The following is a 22,640-nucleotide window of genomic DNA, read 5'->3' as shown; positions in this document are numbered from 1 at the left end:
ACACTTTCTTCATCCCACCCTCCCTCCCAGCTCTGGGACCCTGGGTGAGGGAAGGAAGGAAGTAAGGTGACTGCTGGGCACACTGCTTTTTGGTTGTAAAGACAGGATTTAGGCCAAGAGGGTCCCCATGTCAGAGTGACTGGGCCAGAATGCCAGGTGGCCAAGGCAAGCAGCAGAACGAAACCCACCGGCCAGCTCTCATCGACTCTGGCCTCAGGGCTGGCCCGGCGAGCCCTTCAGGGAAGAAAAGCCTCTTCCATGCAGAGCAGCGTAGCCCAGCTGTGTGAACCAGAACGTGTCATGAGGTGGGATCAGGGTTCACGGAGACAGGGTGCTGTCTGGGGAGGCTGCACCGCATGCCTGTCGTGACACCAGCACATGAAAGGCTCTGTGGAGTCCCGCAGCAAAGGAAGTGCTCGGCACTGTGCGGTGCAGATCCCCAAATCTCTCAGCTCTCAGGAGGGTTCCCTTCCCTGGGCACCTGTATTCTCACATTCCCCTGGGGCGGTCCCCACGAGCTGCCCGTGGTTCTAGGAGGGAACCCCAGCTCCGGCGTCTGAGCTCCAGAGGCCCATCACCCAACACCTGTCTCTGATCATGCGTGTTTCAATAGTCTGTTTTCCCTCAGGGGTTGGAAATATTAACCTTTAATCTATACCTCATTAGCTATTTTCTAACATAAATACGACACAAGCCAGTATCCAAAGTATGTGTGTTCAATAAAGTTTATATAAAACAGTGAACATCCCCAGGAAGCGTCGCGAGCCGGCTGCCTTCCCAGTGTCCTGCAGCCCACACCACCTTGCAGCCCGAGGCCTCAGGAGGCCCGGCCCTCAGGCCTGCACTGCACAGGGGCACACGTTTCTTTCAAGACTCGCACGAAGCCAATTCTGGGTGTTTGGCACACCCCACACTCTGGAACCTCCTCGCCTCGCTCTGCCCGTATCTAGACTGAGCCCATCCTGCTCCCTGCAGCTCAGTCTGTGTTGGGCCTAGGAGGAAGCAGATCCCTGACCACAGGCCCTGTCGCCAGCTGGGTGCTGGGGCTGACAGCTCCACCCTCTGTCCTCTCAGAAGCCCGAACTGGCTCCGCGGCCGCCCTAGCCACACAGGCCCCAGCCTCCAGGAGTTTAAAATTTACTTAGAGACAAATCCAGATCACTGAGCCACGTCCCCCAACGGTAAAAAGAGAGCACACAGTAGGCACAAAATGAATGGCAGGGCCTAGGGCAGAGGAAAGCTTCTAATTCTCTAGAAGGTTCTCTAACCCTTGGTCGGTGGTCCCAGGCAGTCTTTTATCTGGGCCCTCCTGGTAGATGCTCTGGCCCCCATCTCTACAGGGGCTGCTTTCCAGGATTGTCCCGACCTGAAAACCCTTTCCCTGGCAGCCTGACACACCCCTACCTGCGTGCCTCTTCCCCAGCCAGCCCCATTCACCCAGCCCCTTCTCCCCCGAGCTCCACCCCATGCCCCTCTGTGCCCTGGACATGCGTCTGCAGCGTCCACTGGAAGGCCCTAGGAGGCGTGAAGTCTGATCTGAGCGTCCCCAGCAGGTGGACCCGGGACAAAGAGGCACCTGAGTGATGCTGAACTCTCAGAAGGGGCAGTCTGCACCTCAGGAGGAGGGGGAGCCCACACCTGCCTATCTTGTTTGTGACCCAAACTTCTGGAGGAACAGGTCTGCCTTCATCTCTGCTTCCCCGTGGCTGCTGCTACCCCGTAGGCATCTTATCTACCGCGCTGCACTGCCCGGGAGGGCCCGAGATGCGAGGCCCACAGCGATGCGCCGAGCCAGAAGCAGCACCCTGGGGCGGGCAATCCTGGCCCATGCTCTCGAGTGTGTGCTGGCCCTGAGGGGCCCCGGGTCTGCCCTCTTTGGCTGCAGGGGAGAGGACGCAGGTGTCCCGTGACTGCCCGTGGGCTGCCCGCTGGAAAGCGGAGCTGAAGACCCCGGGCTGCTGAAGCCCTGGGCCCATCCTGGCAGGCTCACAGCCAGGCGCCAATCCCTGTAACCCGCGGTCCTCCCTGGACTCCTGTCTGCCTCCCCAGGATGCTAGGAGAGTCAAGGGCAGGTGCTCCGTGGGCTGTAAAATCTGCAACCCACAGGGAAAGTCATTTTCTCCTTCTGATTTCCCAACTCTCAGGCAACAGGGGGTCTAAATTTCACACCGCGTGTCTCCCAAAAGCCAGCTCCCTTTCCCTTGATATGCGACTGCCAGCGCTCAGCGCGGAAGGGGCCAGCCTGGTGGCCGCCACAGAAAGCAGCCCCGGCTCTGTGCAGAGGAAGACCAGCAGGTCGTGTGCAGGGCCCCAGACCCCACGTCTGGACTCTTTCACCTCTCTCAAGTTAAATGTGAATGCATCAAGTTAGAACTACCCTGTGGAAACCAAATGCAGAAAAGAACCTGTCAAACATGAAGCAGTGAGGCAAATCATCAACAACCAGGGAACGCATGCAGGAAAGAAAGCCAGCTCAGCTGAACAAACGACACTGGTCCTGTGTTCTCAGACACAAGCAGAACCGACCGGGTCCTCCCGACCAGACCCAAGCGCCCAGTACTGCTCGGGACCGCAGCAGCGGCCCTCCCCCACACAGCACAACCCGCGTGCCAGCAGAGCATTCTGGAACTTTCCAGCAACCTGCTGCTGCTATTCGATGCCCCAGGAAACCCAGGCCAGGGTCCACAGCTAAGCCACTGGTGTTAACCTGCACATATAGCACAGTTCAGGCTGGGCAGGTTCCAATGCAACTATGACCATCAATGGACCACCTCTTCAGAGGGCACATGCCATCCTCCCAGCGTTCACCTCAGTGCCCACACCAGAGTGCAAGGCACCCACCCTGAGGAGCAGGTCCACCCTGAGGAGCAGGGGACCAAGGCTTCCTGGCATGCTGCACCTGTCTCACCACGGCAGGTGGCAGTGCACTGTCCCAGCCTTGCCATCGTGTCCCAGCTCCTTCCACCTGAGCTCCGTGGACAACCATGCCCGCCTTGAGCTGCTGTGAGGTCATGCATTGGTCTGGCGAGTCCTAGGTGCCCATGGAGGCCGCCAGCTGGCCCATCCTCAGAGGCCCTTCTCAAGCCAGGGAGGACGCTTGAGAGATGGGGTGGGGCTCTGAGGACTCCTCTCTGCAGACCTCAGTTTCCACTCATCAGACCTCTGGGAACAAGATTCTTCACACACTCTCATCGCAGTCACCATTCATGCCAGAACTAAGGACTGCCCGGGTGCGGTGCCTCCTGGGATTATGCCTGTAATCCCAGCACTTTGGGAGGCAGAGGCGGGAGGATCACATGAGCCCAGGAGTTCGAGACCAGCCTGGCCAACATGGTGAAACCCCATCTCTACTAAAACCAGAAAAATCAGCCAGGCATGGTGGCGCACGCCTGTAATCCCAGCTACTCAGGAGGCGGAGGCGTGAGAATGGCTTGAACCTGGGAGGTGGAGGTTGTAGTGAGCCGAGATTGCGCCACTGCACTCCAGCCTGAGCGACAGCAAGACTCTGTCAAAAAAACAACAACAAAAAAACAAACAAAAAAACAACTAATGACCTACAGCCAAGGACTCCAAGCTCACAGCACCATGCAGCCCAGGCCAAGAGGTACACGAGTGTGTCCCTGAGCGCGCCACAGCTGGACCATGCGGACCCTGGAGCTTTCTCCTCAGCATCAACACAACACACAGAGCTCCGAAGGGGCAGAATCCCCCGAAGGCATCTGCAAGCACAAGGGCTCTGCACGGCCTCCGACCGCCAAAGCTCCAGGGACAGCCTCTGCTTAGGAGTCTTGCAACACAGCGGAGCCCGCCTGTGAAAGAGGAACCGGGAGAGTTCACGGGCGCTGGAGAGGATGAAGCAGCAACCCCCTGGCCGGGTCTCACCAGACGAAAGCGGGTCTCGGCACCCACCCCTATCTGTGCCTCAGGGCAGGTCTCACAGCCCAAGCCCAACAAAGGCAAAGGTTTCCTGAGACGCTCCCTTCACCCTACGCCTACTGACACACTAAGCAATCCTATATGCCAGGACACGGCTTTACACGCAGAAAACAGGGATGCGATGTTTTCACGAAGCAAACCAAAGAAAGGACAAGACCGGGCTGGCTGCTGAGCGCAGGTCACAGGAGGCTGAGAGCAGTGGCTGCAGAGCTGGGCGGGACGTGCTTCTCTGAAAAAGCAGCCCTCGCCTCAGTTATCTTCCAGGTGGCGACTCCGTCTGATACCCACCTAGAGTGGCAAGTCGGGTGGGGTAAGAAGCCAACTGGAGTGACTGCACAAACAATTCTCTGCCCCTACGTTCGAACTGACTGTGGCTCCTCCTGCCTCCTGACCACCCTAGGCCCTAGCACGCTCGGCAGCAAGAGCCACAGCACGAAGACCACCCGCCATGCGCCACCGCCACTGATAACCTCAAAAAGACCAGGACGGGTCTGACGCCCGCACGCTTGGCTCCGGGATACAATACCCTCGCAGCACGGCCGCCCTCCAAGCTTCCATTATCTGGAAGGAAAATCAAGACGAATGGGCTCTGCAGGCCTGCCTGCCAGAGGACCAGGCTCTCTGGAAGGGGGGAAGACACACAAAATCCCCCCAAAACACCCTCACCCTCGAAGAACTTCACATTCTGTTCAGCAAAAAAGACTTGTCCACGCAACTAGAACTTCAGGACTTAAAGGGACCAGAAAGACCATCTAGTCCAAGGCTCAGTCCAAAGTGGAGGTGAGCAGCTTGCCCTACCATGGTGCCCAGGGAACCTCAGGGGAGGTTCAGGAGACAAGACCCGACCCAAAACTGAAACCGGTCAGGCGAGCGCCCAGCACCAGGGGACAGGGGGACAGGGACGGTGCATGGGCAGCCCCAGGGCAGGCGTATCACTGCAGGGGCCCTGGGCTGACAAACACAGAGGACCAGCTGGAGGTGGCTGCAGGTAAGGTGGAGCGCACCAGGGCGGCCCTACAGGGCAGGTGGAAGACTTGGGCCAGGACCCAAAAGCAAAGGGAGCCGCTGGGGTTCCTGGGCCCGAGTGCACTTCCTTAGCGCCACCTCCAATCGGTCAGGGGGTCAGGGAGTCTCTTTCGGGCTCCCCATTCCTCACGGGGAGGGGGGACTCCACCCACTCAACAGATGCCCAGTGCAGCGGGCATGGGGAGGCAGTGCTGCACCCCAGCTGCTCCTGGTTACACCTGTTCCCTGCTGCTGGGAGGCCGTCACCACATCCAAACCCAGCCCTGTCCCCAGCTCCTCCAGAATCCCTTCCTCCAAGAAGCCGCTCTGCCGCTCCAGCCCAGAGCATTCTCCCACCTCCGCAGGCTGAACATTACGCGTGGGGCTTGACTGCTGGTCCCAGGAGCAGCTCAGGAAGGGCCTGTGGAGCTGATGCCCAGGCGTCAATCTCCATCCCCAAGCAGTCTTATAACCGTCTGTCCCTCCCCCACCTGTTTCTCTCCTCCCTTTTCGTTCCAAAAGTTCCTTCTTATTCTGCAAATCATTTACTTTTTCTCTCAAAGACTCAGGAATGCGTAGAACTGGAATACTGAGACAGAGATCTAATCTGACTCCTGCATTTGAGATGAGATACTGAGGCCCAGATGGTGGGCATGGTTCGAACACACCCATTTCAGGAACACCTAACAAATGAAGCAACGGTATCTTCACGAAGAGAGCACTGGCTATCTTCATGAAGAGGCCTAGGGTCACGCACCAGTTAGGAAGCTGTTGTCCCGGGGGGCCCCACTGGCTGAGCCACCTTGAGGGAGCCCTTTCCCCTCGGGCCTCCGTACCTTCATCTCTCAAATGAAGGTGGTCAGGTAAGCGCCCTGTTAAGACTTACTTTCAGCATTCCCAAGGTCGCGTTTTATGTGCTCTAAACCGATCCCATCTCCTCACCTCCTCATTTCTCGCTCAAATGAACAAGCACTGGCTTGCTCCTGGGATTCCTTCTCTCCCTGGACACGTCTGTCTACCCAACATTATCTCCCTATGTGGGGAAACAACATTTTTCTTGTTTCCCCACATAGGGAGATAGGGTTGAGGGAAGCGGCAGGCTCGGGAGGCAGGAGGCCTGTGATCTAGCCTGGTTCTGCCCCTACGCTCCCGTCAGCAGGCCGCCCAGGATGGAGAGGGCGACACTGACCCTCGGGGTGCCTGCCGCAACCTGCTCCACGCGTCGTCGCCGCCGGCACGGGTACCTTTCCTGCTGCAGAAGGGGTCCGGGCGCCCCACTTGACACCTGGAGGAGGCTGTGCCAAGGACAGGGCGCGTGGGGCACAGGTGCCCGGGCTGCGACGCCCCCGCCCCGCCTCCGACCCCCGGGCCCCGCTCCACTGCCCCCAACCACGGCCGCCGCCCCCGGGTCGCGCTCACCCGCTGAGCCTTCTCCCAAAGCTGGTTCAGCTTCTCCATGCGGAACTCCTCCCCGGACTCGCGTTTCGGGGGCGGCTCGGGCTGGTTCTTCTCCCGCGAGTACTTGCCGCCGTGGCTCGCCGCGGGCCAGGGCCCAAGCAAGAACAGCATCAGCAGTAGCAGCGCCGGCAGCCCGCCCAGAAACGACCGCAGCCTCCGCGACGCCATCTTCCTCTGCGACTGGCGCTGTGCGGAGAGACCCAGCGAGTCGATGCCTCGCCCACTACCCTGCCCCGCCCACCGCGCGGTCTCCTGGGAATTGTAGTTGCTCCATGCGCGGCCGGCCGCGGCGAGGCCGCCGGCGGACTCCAGAGCCCAGGAAGCCCTGCGCAGGCGCATGCGTTTCCCAGGCAACCACGCCGCGGCCAGAGGCTGCGGACCCGGGCTGGGGATACGATTGGAGAATAAGGGTGGCCGGGCGGCAGCAGATACCAGGCCTCACTCAGAGCCCGGAGTCCGCACTACTTGAGGCCTTTTTCCCCCTCTGCCCCGCAAAAACAGCGGAAAGCCTAGGAACCGGGCCGTGTCTGGCTGAGCCTGATAATGCTCCGGCTTCACGCGCACTGACGCCGACTTTTGCGTGCCCGGTGCCGTAGCGGGGTTAGGACTGCGGCCCCGGCCTGGCGTTGAGGAGCCTGGCCCAGCCCGCTTCTGCCCCCCGCGGAGCGCCTGGGCGCGGGTGAGCGCAGGCCAGGTTGTCCTGGGGAGGCAGGGCCGCGCAGGCTTCCCCCGACGTCCCGGAGCCCCTGCCCCAGCGCACGTCCCAAGCACCTGCTCTCGCGCCTGCTGCAAGGCAGGGCTTCGCGCGCTTTTTTCCAACTCACTACACTCTAGGAAATCCAGAGCCAAAGTTAGCATAGTCCGCTCGTTGGGGGCTTTTGGCCAGCGAGTTGGGAAGTGCCCTGGAGGTAGCGCGGAAACAAGGGGAAGGAGGGAGACAGACGGCAGCTGGGCCCCTTTGGACTCAGAGAAGGGACAAGGGGAGCTCATCTGGCAAGAATGATCTGAAAAGGCCTCCAAGGGTGGGCGGGATTTTGCCTGGGGAGGGAGAAATATCCAACTGGAGGAACAGTGACGAAGCGGGTGAAGAGAGCCTGGGCATCTTGGAAGAAATTAATGTTAGTTCATTTCCTTTTCTTTTTTTGCGTGGGGTGGGGGGGATAGGGTCTCTGCCATCTAGGCTGGAGTGCAGTGGCACGATTATGGCTCACTGCAGCCTCGACCTCTTGGGCTAAAGCGATCCTCCCCCCTCAGCCTCCCATGTAACTGGGACTACAGGTGCGTGCCACCACGCCCAGCTAATTTTTGAAATTTGTTGCAGAAGTTAGGTCTCCCTGTGTTGTCCAGGCTGTTCTCCAACTCGGGCTCAAGCAACCCTCCCGTCTTGGTCCCCCAAAGTGCTGGGATTACAGGCATGGGCCCCTGGGCCTACCCTAATTTACATTTAAATTGTATCTTGTGTTGGTCCAGAGAAGATTTCAGGTGCCTGGAATCAAGGTGATCTGCTGCTGTCGTTTGCTGCTTTTCCAGTATTTTCAGAGCCATCGTTTCATTTATTTTTTTCCAGCTGTTGAGTTGTTTCAGGCAAAAGGGTAAAGTCAGTCTGTTACTGCATCTTAGCTGGAAGCGCAAGTTCCCAATATGGGATGTATGGGGGAGAGGAGGTAAAGGAATCCCCCAGGAGGGTGGTGGAGGGAGAATGACCTCATGCAAAGTGACTCCAGAGACAGATCAAATGCTGTCATTGCCATCATTGCATGTTTTTAAGCCTCAGGACAGAATGGCCAGGTGAGCCTGGCCTAGATTCTCACCTGTGCCTGCCTTCCCCATGTGTTCCCACGTTCCTGCTCTTCTCTCCATCTCCTGGTGCCTAGAATCAGAGGTCACCCGTTTTACCCCACATACATGTTTTGCCCTGATCCCACTCCTGAGAGCTAGAGGTAGCTCTTGGTGGGCTTAGAAGGGGACAGTTCAAATTGGCCCATCCCCCCATAAGCATATCCCCGTTGGTCATCTGGAATGTGGTCCTCACTGCAAATGTTCCAGCTCTGTGAATCCTGTCCCAGTGTCTTCAGAAAGGCCCTTTATAAACCCACAGGAAATGGAAGCCGGACTGGGAGCAGAGTCTTTGGGGATCCTGCGTCTTACAGTGGTGTGGGGTCCTAGGAGCCGTTTTCTTATACAGTCCGGTTTCCCAGATAACTAAGCAATATTGTATGTGAGGTTACACACCCAGGCAGTGAAACTAAAAAAACGCAGGGGACAGCTAAAGGTTGGGATGAATGATACCTGGGCTGGGGGAGGAGGGAGGATGCAATGGGTGGACACAGACAGGCTTCCAAAGTGGTGTCCAGGTTGTATTTCTTCACTAGGTGGTGGGCACACAGGCGTGTATTTTTCCTTTTAAATTGTAGATATTTCATACACTCCCCCGTATGCATTATACATTTCAAATTAGTACATCTTTTAAAAAATCACAGTGGTTGATGCAATCAGTATGGGTGCCAGGCGCATAGCAGGGACTCCAGGTGAGGGCATTGCTCTTCTCTTGGGCTCCTCCTCTAGGGCTGAAAGTTTATTTCTCACCCCTGCTCCTCCCCCATGCCAGCCCATGTCTCTAAGTGGTGAGGGGAAGGTGTGTGAACAGAGACAGATATGGCCCTGCAGGAGCCCAGAGGGAGGCCCACTGGCCTTGGTGAGAATGGATTGTGAGGCTGGCCAGCGCTGAAGCAGAGTATCTTGCTTACTAGAGCAAAGGGGAACTGTGCTATAGGACCATCTCTCAGAGCAAAACAGATTGAGTCTCTTGAGAAGCCTGGCATAGAGGATTGTCCGGCTTTCAGAAGCCAGAGTGTTCAGCCTGACTTCAGGGGCACAAGGTTCTTGCTGCCTGGGCCTGTTCTGTAGTATGGGGCTGTCCCTGACTGGCTGGCTTTTGGAAGCATGCAGCATTGTCACTGACTGATTGGGGCTTTCCTGCCACGACAGCCAAACAGCAGTTTGTTTTTGTCCTTGAGTTTGGACTATAGATGGTTATTTTCTCCAGGCAAAGGCAGGAAGCACACGGGAACAGGTAGCACCAGGTGGCTGCAGGCAGGCGGTCTGGCTGGAGCTCAGTGCAGAAGCACAAGGCGGTGGTGAGGAGAGAGGCAGCCCCAGGGGCTGAAACGCCACTGGAAAGAGGATTCCACCCAGAGCAGTGGAGACCACAGAGTGATCCTGAGGGGAGATTTACACGGAGATGCATTCGAGGAAAAGCAGAGACCAGTGGGAACACGGGTGCTCTCCGCCAGAGGAGAGACGACGGTGATCGGGACGAGATAGAGACACCGAGGCAGTGAAGATGGAGAGGCCATGTGAAGGTGGAAGGGACAGAATTTGGTGACAAGAGTCCAGACTGACACCCGGGTTTCCACTCGGGGAGACCAGAAGGTGGCAGGGCCAATTCCAATGCCAGCTCTCCGGGGAGAGCACGCTCAGAAGGAAGATGCGAGTCCAGGTCCCTGTGGGATGGATGTGGAGCCCTCCAGGGGCATTGAACTCCATAGATCTGGCAGTCAAGGGCAGAGGGGTCCAGGGGAGAGGAGACAGAGATCTGGGGACCACCCACAAAGGCAGAGTGGGAAGGGGATGGAGCTCTCCGGAGGGAGCCAGCGTGAGGGTGCGAGAAGGAGCTTGTAAAGGAAGCAGAGCGGCAGCCAGGACAAGGGAAGGCACCCGCGAGGAATTGGCCTGCAGACCCCAGGGTCGAGGAGGCTTTAAGGAGGAGTGCATGGGGAGCGTTGGGCCCCTCAGAGACTGAACGAACAGAGGCTGGTGTGCATGCCTGTGGCCTCTGCCCTTGTAACAACCTCTGTCTTGGGTCAGGTTTCCTGGAAGCAGAGCTGAGATGGAATTCCTATGGAGGTGATTATGGAGGGGTTGCTCCTAGGAAAGGAGAGTGGGGGTAGAGAGCCGGTGCAGAGAGCTGAGCAGGGCTGTGACTGCTTTAGCCTGGTTGGATGAAGGGGAGCTCAGGAGCACTGCACCTCACGGCTGTCCCTGCCTTGAGGCCAGGACCATTTTGTGCCTCCTCTCCCTCCCCGCATCAATCAGGCACTGGGTTGTGGGGGAGGGTGTGACCTCCTGAGTGAGGCAGTTTTCCCACCTGGCCTAGGGCAATGAGCCTCCGCTCTCCTCAGCTAGCCACTATCCCTGGAGACAAGTGAGACCCCACGTGCTTGGGCAAAACCAACCCCTTTCCAGCTCCCAGCACGTAGGGAGGGTCTGAGTAAGACCATCCTCAGCTGCCTCCTCTGCTGGCTTACTCCCTGACTGTCACTCCTTCCCCCAATCGTCTGCCACTGTAGACTCCAGGATGAAGCTCATTATGCTGCTTCTCCCTCTGTATGGAGAGTTCGAGTCCCCCAGGCCACCCCTTGCCCCAGACAGCTCTGTATATCAGCTTCTCAGACACATTCTCCCATCCCCAGTTCCCCCAAAACCCTCCCACTCTCGAACTCATGACCAGCCATGAGCAACGTCCAGTATCCTAAACTTTTTGTAAACCAAAAATAAAATTCTGAGGCCCCCCCAACCATCTGAATGGACTTCCTCCTCTGCCAGGGCACTCTTAGAATGTAACCTGAAAGACTGGTTCGGGCCATGATGGGAAGTGGACATCAGATTTGCATCATTATCGCTCCAGCATTAACATCAACACAGACTTTAGTCTGATAAGAAATATTTTACAATCTATTCTCTCTGAAGCCTGCCACCTGAAGGCTTCCTCTGTAAATAAGAACTTTGGTTTCCACAATCCTTTATCTTAACCCAAACATTTTCTTTCTATTGATCCCAGGTCTTTAAATCAACTCAATCAATTGTCACCCAGAAAATTTTTACCTATAACCTGGAACCCCCCACCCACCCCCCCACCTTCTAGCTCTCTTGCTCTTCTGAACCACTTTATTTCTTAAATGTGTTAGATTGAAGTCTCATGTCTCCCTAAAATGGATAAAATGAAGCTGTACCCCGTGACCACCTTGGACACATGTTCTCTCTCAGCACCTCCCAAGGGCTGTGTCCTGGGCCATGACCACTCAGGTTTGGTTCAGAGTAACTCTCTTCAAATATTTTACAGAGTTTGACTCTTTTGTCGACACTTTGAGCATCCCCTTGACTTTGCTGTAACTGGAAATGGACACCCCCTCACCCCTCAAGGACTGCATCGCTCTCCAGCACCCCTCTTCCTCCTCTTATGACTCTTGGTGATTTCCATGTCCCAGTGGGTGATCCCTCCAAAACCCTGGCCTGCTCTCCTTTGATGGTTTTGACCTCAAACCTACCCCTGCCCTCCTCTCCCATGGCCACACGCTAGATATTGTGACCCATAATCCTAAAGTCTTCTGTCTCCACAAACACAATTCCAAGTGACCAACCAGCAGCTGTGGCCTCCTTGACAGAGCAGGAGTATTGCCATCTTGGACAATTGCTGTCATTTTAAGTTCACCTTGATCAAAAACTGCCTATATCCAAAGGGCATCAGCCTAATGGCTAAGGTCAGCATGACCATAAACCGCAAATAACATCTCTGACCAGAAACATTCCAAACCCCTCCCCGACCAGAGGCCAGAGGCATGCCAGCCCTGAGACAGGTGCCTCCCCTCTGGCCAGAGATATGTCAGCCCCGAGGCTGCTTTTTGTGTTTCTTTCCTCTTTCTTTAACCCTTACACTCCTGATTGTGTCCAGCTGACTTCTCTAGTGCCTCACCTAAACATTCCTTCAATGGCTGGGCTTACACTCCACTTCACTGACCCCTCCACATTTTCACTGTGTTCACCCCTCTGTCCTCCCTCCTCCCTCCCAGGTATTATGGCGGGCACCAAACATTCTCGGCAGCATGTGCCAGTTCCTCCCAGTCTTCTCTTCATTAGACCAACGTCCCCAGGCCCTCAGTTTCCCCCAACAGGATGTGGACCACAGATCAGCCATGTCCTGGCGTCTTCACCTGGTGCTCATGTCCATGTCTTCTCGTACCTGGAAAGAAAGTTCTCTGAGAGCAGAGATTGTGTTTTCTGCATCTCTGTCTCCTGTTGCCCACCACAGAATTGGTGCTCAATGAAGATTTGTCCATCCAGATGAAGAATGGATGGGTGGCTGGATGGGTAGGCAGATGGATGATGAGTGGGTAGATGGGTAGGTGGATGGGTGGACGGGTGGAGATAGATGGATGGATGGAGATGGATGGATGATGAATGCATGGATGGATGATTGGGTGGATAGATGGCTGGGGATGGATGGATGAATTGGTAGGTGGATGGGTGGGTGGATGGATGGATGGGTGGGTGGATGCATGGATGGGGATGGATGGATGGGTAGGTGGGTGCATGGATGGGGATAGATGGATGCTGAATAGGTGGGTAGGTTGATGGATGGATGGGGATAGATGGATGATGAATGGATGGGTGGGTCGGTGGATAGATGGATAATGAATGCATTGGTAGGTGGATGGGTGGATGGATGGATGGGGATGGATGATGAATTGATGGGTGGGTGGATGGGTAGATGGATGGCGATGGATTGATAATGAAAGTATTGATAGGTGGATGGGTGGGTGGATGGATGGATGGGTGGATGAATGGATGAATGGGTGGATGGATGAATGGGTAGGTGGATGGGTAGATGGGAATAGATGGATGATGAATGGATGAGCGGGTGGGTGGATAGATGGATGGGGAGGGATTGATGATGAATGAATTGATAGGTGGATGAGTGGGTGGATGGATGTATGGTGATGGATGGATAATGTAAGAATTGGTAGGTGAATGGATGGATGGGGTGGATGGATAATGAATAGGTTGGTAGGTGGATGGATGGATGAGTGGATTGATAGGTGGATACAGGGATGAATGGACAGGGATGAATGGATAATCAATGGATTGGTAGGTGGCTGGATGGATGGGTGAATAGATGGATTGATAATGATTGATGGATGGATGGATGGGGATGGATGGATAGGTGAATGGACAAATGGATGGATGAGGAATGAGTGGGTAGGTGGGAGAATGAATGATGGATGGATGGATGGATGGATGGATGGATGGATAAGTGGAGGGATACATGATGAATTTCTCCCTTGTTCCCAGCCTGGTCCTAGAATATGTTGCCTCTTCTCAAAAATAAGGTACCACAAAGCCTCTGGTGATGGTGGGGCATAGGAATAGATGGTGAATGTCTCATACCCGCTTCAGATTCAGAACAGGCCTAGGAGAAACTCAGGTGGGATCTGCTGCTATGGAAGGGGGTTAGGGCTGAGGTTGGAGGAGAAGGGCAGCTCTAAACCACCTCTTCCAAGCTCTAGGCCTCTCAGGCCAGACAGCCCCCACCTGTTTCTGCAGATGCCAACATCGTGGTCCTGAGGGGATGGGGGCTGGCCCGGAGGCTTTCCCGTGTGGTGTGTGGCTATAGTGGGGACATGCAGGGGGTGTGTTGGGGACATAGTGACCACTCCCTTCTACCATCAGAGATCCTGCTTCCCGCTGCCCCCTGCCCCTCCTCGGGTGCCCTTCATAATCCCCCACCCACTCCCCACCTCCCATCTCCTGTGCTTGCAGATCCAGGAAGCACCTACCTGGGTACAGAGATCATTGCTCAGTGCCTCGCCCCTACACAAGGGCGATTAACTTGTCTGTTACGAACTCCTACTTAGTAATTCCGACATGAAACTCCCACTAGGCTAAAACTTGGCGCAGAACAGCAATTACTGAAAACACATTTTTTAAAAGGTTGAGGTTTTGTAAGAGTTCATCCTCCTCCACTCCTCAGCCTCCCTCAAGGAGACACATATTTAGGTCTTCTCTGTGTGAGTCTAACTTGGAGACTGTGAGTTGCAGTTTAAAAGGGGCTCTGGGGCCAGGTGTGGCGGCACACACTTGTGGTCTCAGCTACTCAGGAGGCTGAGGTGTGAGGAACGCTTGAGCCCAGGAGTTCAAGACCAGCCTGAGCAACATAGGGAAATGGCATCTACCCAAAACATTTAAAAATAAGGCTGGCATGGTGGCATATGCCTGTGGGCCCAGCTACTTGGAGGCTGAGGCAGGAGAATCATTTGAGCCTGGGAGGTCGAAGCTGCAGTGAGGTATGGTTTCACTGCTGCGCTCCAGCCTGGGAGACAGGGAAATAGCCTGTCTCTAAAAAATAAAAAAATAAAGGGCTCTGAGTCCAGTCCCCTGGCCAGGGCCTGGTGCAGTGGCAGAGACTTGGGTCCCCGCCAGGTCTCCTGAAACGTCTCCAGGGCCTGCTGGGGCTGCCACCTGGGTGCTCCGTTGCTCTGTTAAGCAGCAAAATTCCCAAGTCCTCATCTCAATGAGCTACTGAAGCTGGGGAAAAGGGCCTTTCTCATTTAGGATGTGAGTGGCCAGGTGGGTGCCACAGGCCCTTTTCCTGGTGACAACAGAGCCATTGCATGGCTCCGGAAGGCCACATCATTTCCCGGGCTTCGTAGGCACCTGCGGGATGGAGACAGTTCAGCAGGGCCCTCCTGATCACAAGAACGAGGTCATACTGGCTGCTGCACTCTGCCAGGGAGCGTCCTGTGAGGGAGGGGCTGCACTGCTGCTTTACCGATGAGGAAATTAAGGTTCAGAGAGATAAGGTCATTTGTTCGAGGCCAGACAGCCTCCTCAGCCCATTTCTAAGGTTGTTTCTGTGGTATTTGCCATAAAGCCATAGGTTCATTGATTTGTTCTTAGGTAGTTCTGAGCCCTTACTGCATATTGGGCAGGGACAAACAGGAAAGTCCCTGCCCTTGGCAAGTGCAGGGGGACTGAAATGATTCTGCTCAGCCTCATCCATTCATCTGAACAATCACGTCTCATGACCCCAGGGACGTGGCTTCCCCTGAATGTGGATCCTAGACCAGGCAGAAGCAGCGTGGATTTCCACTCACATGGTAGGCAGCTGTGTGATTTCGTCTGGAGTCCCCAGACCCCTCCTCATCCTTCCCAGGGTTGCTCTGAGGCCATCCCTGGTCATCTAGGAGCGGTCCATGTAAAAGCATTTATAAACAGCTCCAAGTGAGAGCCTGGCGTGCCCACCTTTGGAGCACTTTTCTCTACTGTAGGTTTATCTACTGCTAGTTAAATCTCTGGATTTAACTCTAATGAAAGACCTGAGGCTGAAGGAGAACTTCAATATTGTATCCTTTAAAGGTTGACTCACAGTTTGGAGCAAGAATTAAAGAACCATGAACTTCAAGGCAAAACGGGCAACAGCATAGGGGCAAGCCTGTCTGCAGCCAGCGCATCCAGCCTCTCCTGCAGGCCAGAAGTCCCCAGGCGGGAATGTGGTAGGACATCCAGCTGGGGGACAGACAGGCGCCCTCCCACTGAGTCAGGGCCCAGAGAGTGGGTGGAGAAGCTCTGCAAGAGACCTGTGCAAGGCACCTTGTAGGAGCCTGCAGTCCCCACAGGGGTGTTTGTGGATAACACTTGGGAGCCCTGGCCTTTTGGGGTCATGGAGGGCTTGGCCTCTCACCTCAGAGCTACAGAAGGGCTGCTTCTACATCATGACATCAGAAGCTAGAACGGGATGGCCGGCGAGGGGCCTCTCGTTGGGGTCACAGAGATGGCCTGTGTGGAAGGTTGGATTCTCACCCCATCTCTGCCCCAGACGTCCCAGGTGACCCTCCCCTCTGTAATCTTGATTTTTTGCCAAACAGTTATGACCTCCTGCCATACTGGGTAATTTGCTTGTATATTATGTTTACTTTTTATTGGGTGCCTGTCCTGCTAAGGTCTACAAAGAAGGGTCTTTGTGGGTGGGGTTCTCAAAGGCGTCCCGAGTATCAGAAGCAGTCCCTGGACTAGGGCTCAGTAAATATTTTTTATTTATTATTTTTTCTTTTTGAGACAGTCTCACTCTGTTGCCCAGACTGGAGTACAGTGGCACAATCTCAGCTACAATCTTTGCCTTCTTGTGATTTCTGGCTAATTTTTGTATTTTTTGGTAGAGACAGCGTTTCACCATGTTGGCCAGGCTGGTCACGAACTCCTGACCTCAAGTGATCTGCCTGCCTCAGCCTCCCAAAGTGCTGGGATTATAGACATGAGCCACCATGCCCAGACAAATATTTGTCAAATTCAATTTGTATTTCCATACAAATTTTAGGCTGTATGAAGTGGCTCATGCCTGTAATCCAAGCATTTTGAGGCTGAGGCCAGCAGATGGCTTGAGCCCAGGAGTTTGAGACCAACCTGGGAAACATAGGGAGGCTCCGTCTCAATATAAGAAGAATAAGACAAATAAAATAAACAACACAAATTTTACAGTAAGTAGTTTAAGTTCCACAAAAACCTGGTTAGGATTTGGATAGCAATTTCTTTAGTTCTACAAATCAATTTGGAAAAAATTAATTAATTTGGGAAGAATTCATTTTGAGTTTTCTAATCCATGAACATAGTATCTCCATTTATTTAGACCATCTTTAATGCCTACTAATAACATTTCTGTATAGTGATCTTGTACATTATTCTTAGATTCTTCTAATATTATTAGTACATTATTCTGATATTTTATGCTATTATGTCATTTTATAAATTTTATTTTTCCAACCTTGTTGTTAATATATAGTAAGAAAATGGAACCTTGCCTATGGATTTGGAACCCAACAACTTTGCTAAACTTCTCTGAATCCTCAGAATTTCCCTGTGGACTATGTAGACTCTTCTGCATACACAACCATATCATCTGTGAATAAAGACAGTTTTGTTTTCTTCTTCGCAAATTTTACCCAACTCACTCTGCAGTGTGCCACATCCAGGCTGATACTGAATAGCAGTGGTACTAATAGGTGTCTTTGTCCCCTTACCGATCTCGTAAAGAAAGCTTTCAACATTTTCCTATTAGCTCTGTTGGCTGCTCTGACTTTTTCCATAGATGGCCTTTACCAGCTTAACAATGGGCCTTTTCTTCCCAGAGGGCTGAGCTTTTCCTTAGTAACAGACAGTGAGTGTCATTGAACACTCGGCCGGCTGCATCTGTTGAGATGGTCATAGGACTTGTGTCTTTCCTGTGTTTGTGTGTGAACTCTCTCTGGGTGTCTGAGAGCTCTTGTGGCTTTCGCAGAAGAACACAATTTACCCTCGGGTGAGGGGAGGGGAAGGAGACAGAGGAAGAAAGACCCCAAGTCCCGCTCATCCCCACTGACCTTCCTGCTGGCTTCGTCCTTGATCTGTGCCTCCTTAGAGCCTGCGTTTGACTACTTGCGGTCATGATGACAGGGCCAACCTCCTGGTCAGGGCTGTTGGCACCTCCCCTGCTGTCCAGAGCCCTTGCTCCAAACCACTTCCTTCATCTTCTCTCCCTCCAGCCAATATTTCCCTGCCGGGTATCAACCCAGGCCCGGAACCAGACCACGAGGGTCAGCCCCGGAGCCCAGAATCAGACAAATCAGCCAGTTCCAAGCTGTCTCCCCTGCTCTGCCCGGCTTTCCCAGGGAAGCCCACAGAGGCTGTGGCTTGGCTGTTCCCTCGCTCCTTTCTGCCTCCTGGTCCGTCTGGGGCTTCCCCCAGCCACCCTGCGGGGCCTGCCACATCTCTCATTTCTAGCGAATGTTTCAAGAGCGATGTTAGACTTTCCTTTCAATAGCATTGGCCTCTCTTAGGTACTTTTATGGATTAAGACCTGGGCGTAGATAGTTTCTTTGGCCTCACGACCTGAAGGTGCTTGGGAGAGATGATGGGGAGGAGAACACACCCTGCAATGATCTGCACTGCACATGCATGCGGATTTCACCATGTTGGCCAGGCTGGTCTGAAACACACAGAGCCCAAGCGCCCGGTGGACCCTCTGATGGTCCTCAGGCGTGTGCCATTGTACGCAGAGCATTCAGCTCTCATCGTATAGCATTATACATGTGCACCTGGTGTTGCTGCTTCCTCTTTTTTTTTGATATAGGATCTTGCTCTGTCACCCAGGCTGCAGTGCAGTAGGGCAGTCATAGCTCACTGCAGCCTCAACCTCCCAGGCTCAAGCAATCCTTCCGCCTCAGCCTCCTGAGTAGCTGGGACTACACACCCAGCTAATTTTTGTTGTTGTTGTTGTTTTGTAGGGACAGGATCTCACCATGTTGGCCAGTCTGATCTTGAACTCCTGGGCTCCAGTGATCTGCCCACCTTGGGCTCCCAAAGTACTGGCATTACAGGTGGGAGCCACTATGCCTGGCCTGCTTCTTTTTTCAAACAGGAATCTTGTAAATAGAATTAATCAGAACTTGTTTAACGTGCACAGACCTTTAGCTGTACTGCAAAGCTGTGTGCACATGCGTTATGTCATCTGTTCTATGCGTTCTAATTATAAATAAGAAAAAACAAATTTCAATCAGCCGTGCTGGAGGAAGAGTAATTATGTTTCTATTCCTTCTCTCATAGGTGATGTAATATTCTCAAACAATGAGATGCTTAAACGTTCGCAGCCAAAAAATGCAGGAAGAAGCGTATGGAGATGGAGCAGGCCTTTCATAGAAACACAATGTTGGTTTTCTGGATTTTGTATGTTTGCTTTTTTTTTTTCCTCTCATCCTAAAGAAATATTCACTGTCATACCTTTTTTTTTTTTTTTTTTTTTTTTTTTTTTTTTTTTTTGAGACGGAGTCTCGCTCTGTTGCCCAGGCTGGAGTGCAGTGGCCGGATCTCAGCTCACTGCAAGCTCCGCCTCCCGCGTTCGGGCCATTCTCCTGTCTCAGCCTCCTGAGTAGCTGGGACTACAGGCGCCCGCCACCTCGCCCGGCTAGTTTTTTTGTATTTTTTAGTAGAGACGGGGTTTCACCGTGTTAGCCAGGATGGTCTCGATCTCCTGACCTAGTGATCCGCCCGTCTCGGCCTCCCAAAGTGCTGGGATTACAGGCTTGAGCCACTGCGCCCGGCCACCTAATTTTGTTTTTGTAAGTTTGTATTCTTTTCTTTATAAGGAGGCCCCACAAGACTCGCCTACTGCCCTGTGTCTGCCCGTCTGACCCCCTCCTGCCTAGCAGGGACATGGGTGGCGGTGGTGCTGTGTGTAGGGTGGCGGGAGGACTGGGAAGACTGTGAGCCAGGAGGCCTTGGGACGGCCTCTCTCTGAATCATCCTGTGCACTGCCGGGTGTGACAGAGGCTCCTAGAATCCTGCCTCAAGTGGCCGCCTTCACAGAGGGAGTCGCTCACGTCCCTGCTCAGCACAGCCCTGGCATGAGGAGGCCCCTCTCCTCATGAGAAGCCCCCACCCAATCACCATGAGGTGTGACCCATGCTTGCATCCAGGGGCCACTCATTTAGTCAGGAAACATCGGCCGAGCCCTTGGCAGGGGCCGGTGCCCGATGCCCGGATGTAGAGAGTGCGGTGGGATGAGGACTTGGTTGTGAGATGTCATAGTCTGGGGAAGGACTAAGAGAAGGTGACACGGACAGTCTAGACTACCCGTCATTGGTTCTCCACTGGGGACACTTTTGACAATGTTTGGGTATAAATTGGTTGTCACGAGTGGTTCCAACGTCTAGTGGGTGGAGGCTGGGGTGCAGCTTGGCATCCTACCAGGCATGGGACAGCCCCCACCACCCAGAGTGCCAGCCCCAAGGGCAGCCCAGGGTGCCCCAGTGGTGAGGAGCCCTGGTAGGGAGCACAGGGTTCATTTGGACCAGGGCCGTGGAGGCCTAGAGGAGCTCCTGCCATCAGGATGGCTGGGGATCAGGGCTCTGTGAGGGGGAAGGGGGTGTCAGTGCAGCGGCAGGCAGGGGTTCGACGGGCTGAGTCCTGCGACGTGTTGCATCCACACCAGTGACTGGGGCCAGCACCACAGCTCAGGCTCTGAACCCACTTATTTTGCCCAATATTGCAGGTGTGGGAAGTTCCACCTTCCCTAGTCGGCTGCTTATCTTGTCGTTCCAATGCAGTCAGGAAGGGAAAATATTTTCTCCCCATTTTATAGATTAAGAAATGGGGCCTGGGGAGGAGCAAAGCCCAGAACTGCTGCCCACCAACCCCCCCGCCCCCGCCTGGTGCTTTCCGGGAAACAGGCGGGAGCGACCACCTGGACTTTGGGACCTCCCATCTGTAATTGCAGACCCTGGTCTGCCTGCATGGATGTGGAATCTGTCACTGGGGATCCTGGAGTCCTCCTGAGTTGTCCAGCAGGGCTCCATTCACCGACGTGCTGACAGAGGCCTAGGCTCGGACCTTTGGAATATCCAAGGCATCTCATTATGCAGAAAATCAACCTCATGAGGTCTTGGGGGCCTCTCTCCATCTTCCTAGGAGTGATGCAATTGAGTGTAACTTCCAGGCTGCCAAGGCAGGCCGTGAGGGGCTGCCCCTGTTGGAGGGGCAGAGTGGTATTTGTGGGGAGGGAGGAATCATTCAATGCCCACCTGCACCCCCCGGGCTCACAGCACACTCTAAGGCCAGTGCTACCAGCTCCCTTGGGTGGATAGAGGAGCTACAGCTCAGAAACATGCCCACAGCTCCCCCAGAACCCTGAGGCCAGCCTGTGGCTGGGCCTGTGATTTGAACCCCTCCACAAGGCTTCAAATCAGTGCTCTGTGTCCTGGCCTCATAAAACCTGGCTGCCCAGTTGGGATTGGTGTCCCAACTGGTGTCACCTGCCTTGCTGAACTCACTGGGCAGAGGGTGGATGCTGTGAGAAGGCGGTGTATCCTGGCTGTGCAACCTTTGCAGGTGGCTGAACCTCTTTGTGCCTCAGTTTGCTCATCTGCAAAGGGGGCTGGGATTCCTGCCTGCATGCATGTGCTCAAGAGGGAAAGCCAGCCAGGCATGGTGGCTCATGCCTGTAATCCCAGCACCTTGGGAGGCTGAGGTGGGCAGATCACTTGAGGTCAGGAGTTCAAGACCAGCCTGGCCTAAATGGGGAAACCCCATCTCTACTTAAAAAAAAAAAAATTAGGTGGACGTGGTGGCAGGTGCCTGTAATCCCAGCTACTGGGGAGGCTGAGGCAGGAGAATCACTTGAATCTGGGAGGCAGAGGCTGCAGTGAGCTGAGATAGCGCCATTGCACTCCAGCCTGGGTGACAAGAGTGAAACTCTGCCTCAAAGTAAATAAATAAATAAATAAATAAATAAATAAATAAATAAAATAAAGTAAAAGAGGGAATGCTGAGAGCCGGGCGTGGTGACCTCTGTCTCTGTAGCTACTCAGGAGGCTGAGTCAGGAGGATTGCTTTAGGCCAGAAATTCCAGGCTGCAGTGAGCTACGATCATGCCTGGGAACAGTGGCTATATTGCAGCCTGGGAAACACAGTGAGACCCCGTCTCTGAAAAATCAAATATTTAAAAAAGAGTGAATGGTGGGTCAGGGTCTTGTGTGGTGGGGTGAGTCTGGGCAGGGGTGGAGGCCCAGCCAGAGTCACTGGGGCTCAGGGAGGGACTGGTGACAAGGAGGCAGACCCCTGGTCAGGGCAGCACTCAGGGAACCTTCCCTGTGAGGGGGGACCTGGCCTCACCCCAGCTGTGAGTTGGAACCAGCAGGGAGGGAAGGCAGGCCCAGTGCACTCTGCCCAGGGGGATGTAGTTTGGCCAGCAGGAGCTGCCATCAGAGGCTGTCCTTACTGTGGGGTCGCTGCGGGTGGTTTTCCTTCCCAAGCCTGGAACCTTGGGTCCCCATGCCCTCCAGCCCTGTGTCTCCTTCGTGGGCACCAGGAAGACAAATTCCCTGGCCTCCTTTGCAGTGGCTGGCTATGGAAGGAGGCGCCTGGGGTCGGGGCAGGTGGGCATAGGCAGGTACGTGGCATCAAGAGGATGTATTTCTGTAGAGGGAATTACATTCTTTCTTCCAATTTTGTGTTATAAAAGTTTGCCAATTGAAACCACCCCCCACCCCAAGCCTGGGGCCGGCCTCCCATCACTGCCTTCTCAGTCCCAGATGAGGCCTCCTTTCTGCATGGCCTCTGGGCCCATCTGAGCATTCCTATTCCCTGATGGGAGAAATGCCTGGAGGGGGAGAAGTGGATGTGGGTGTCCAGGCGAGTCTCAAATCCCAAGGGCTGACCCGGAATCCCCCCTGCACTCCTCTCCTCCTGGTGCCCAGAGGGGGTGCCCACTCTCCTGCCAGGGATTTCCTGAGCAGCTGCTCTGACCATAGCCAGGGAAGAGTCCTTGCAGGAGCTCTGCGGGCTGGGCCTGCCCTCCCCAGCCTTGGCATCTTCTTGTTGGTGTCTGAGTTTGAGTCGTTCTGTGGGCTCTGCAGGAGGTGGGCCCAGCTTCTCACCAT

At 54.5% G+C, this 22,640-nt stretch overlaps 1 protein-coding gene across 37 annotated transcripts in view; it reads right to left on the bottom strand.

Annotated features, from left to right (window-relative positions):
* The window catches only part of LRPAP1 (LDL receptor related protein associated protein 1), a 768,843-nt gene that overhangs the window by 12,612 nt on the left and 733,591 nt on the right, over nt 1–22,640 (bottom strand). For 27 of the 37 annotated variants that reach the window (XM_050792158.1, XM_050792156.1, XM_050792157.1 and 24 more), the window contains exon 2: nt 6,361–6,581. In XM_050792158.1, coding sequence (XP_050648115.1) covers nt 6,361–6,567 — 207 coding nt within the window. In that variant the 5' untranslated portion in view covers nt 6,568–6,581. Of the gene's footprint in view, nt 1–6,360; nt 6,602–8,995; nt 9,000–22,640 lie in introns of those variants that run through there. The other 10 variants (XM_050792188.1, XM_050792182.1, XM_050792152.1 and 7 more) reach the window with 4 other exon arrangements.

Source organism: Macaca thibetana, chromosome 5 (assembly GCF_024542745.1).
Source record: "Macaca thibetana thibetana isolate TM-01 chromosome 5, ASM2454274v1, whole genome shotgun sequence".
Taxonomy (NCBI): Eukaryota; Metazoa; Chordata; class Mammalia; order Primates; family Cercopithecidae; genus Macaca; species Macaca thibetana.
This window is presented reverse-complemented; position numbering and strand designations above follow the sequence as displayed.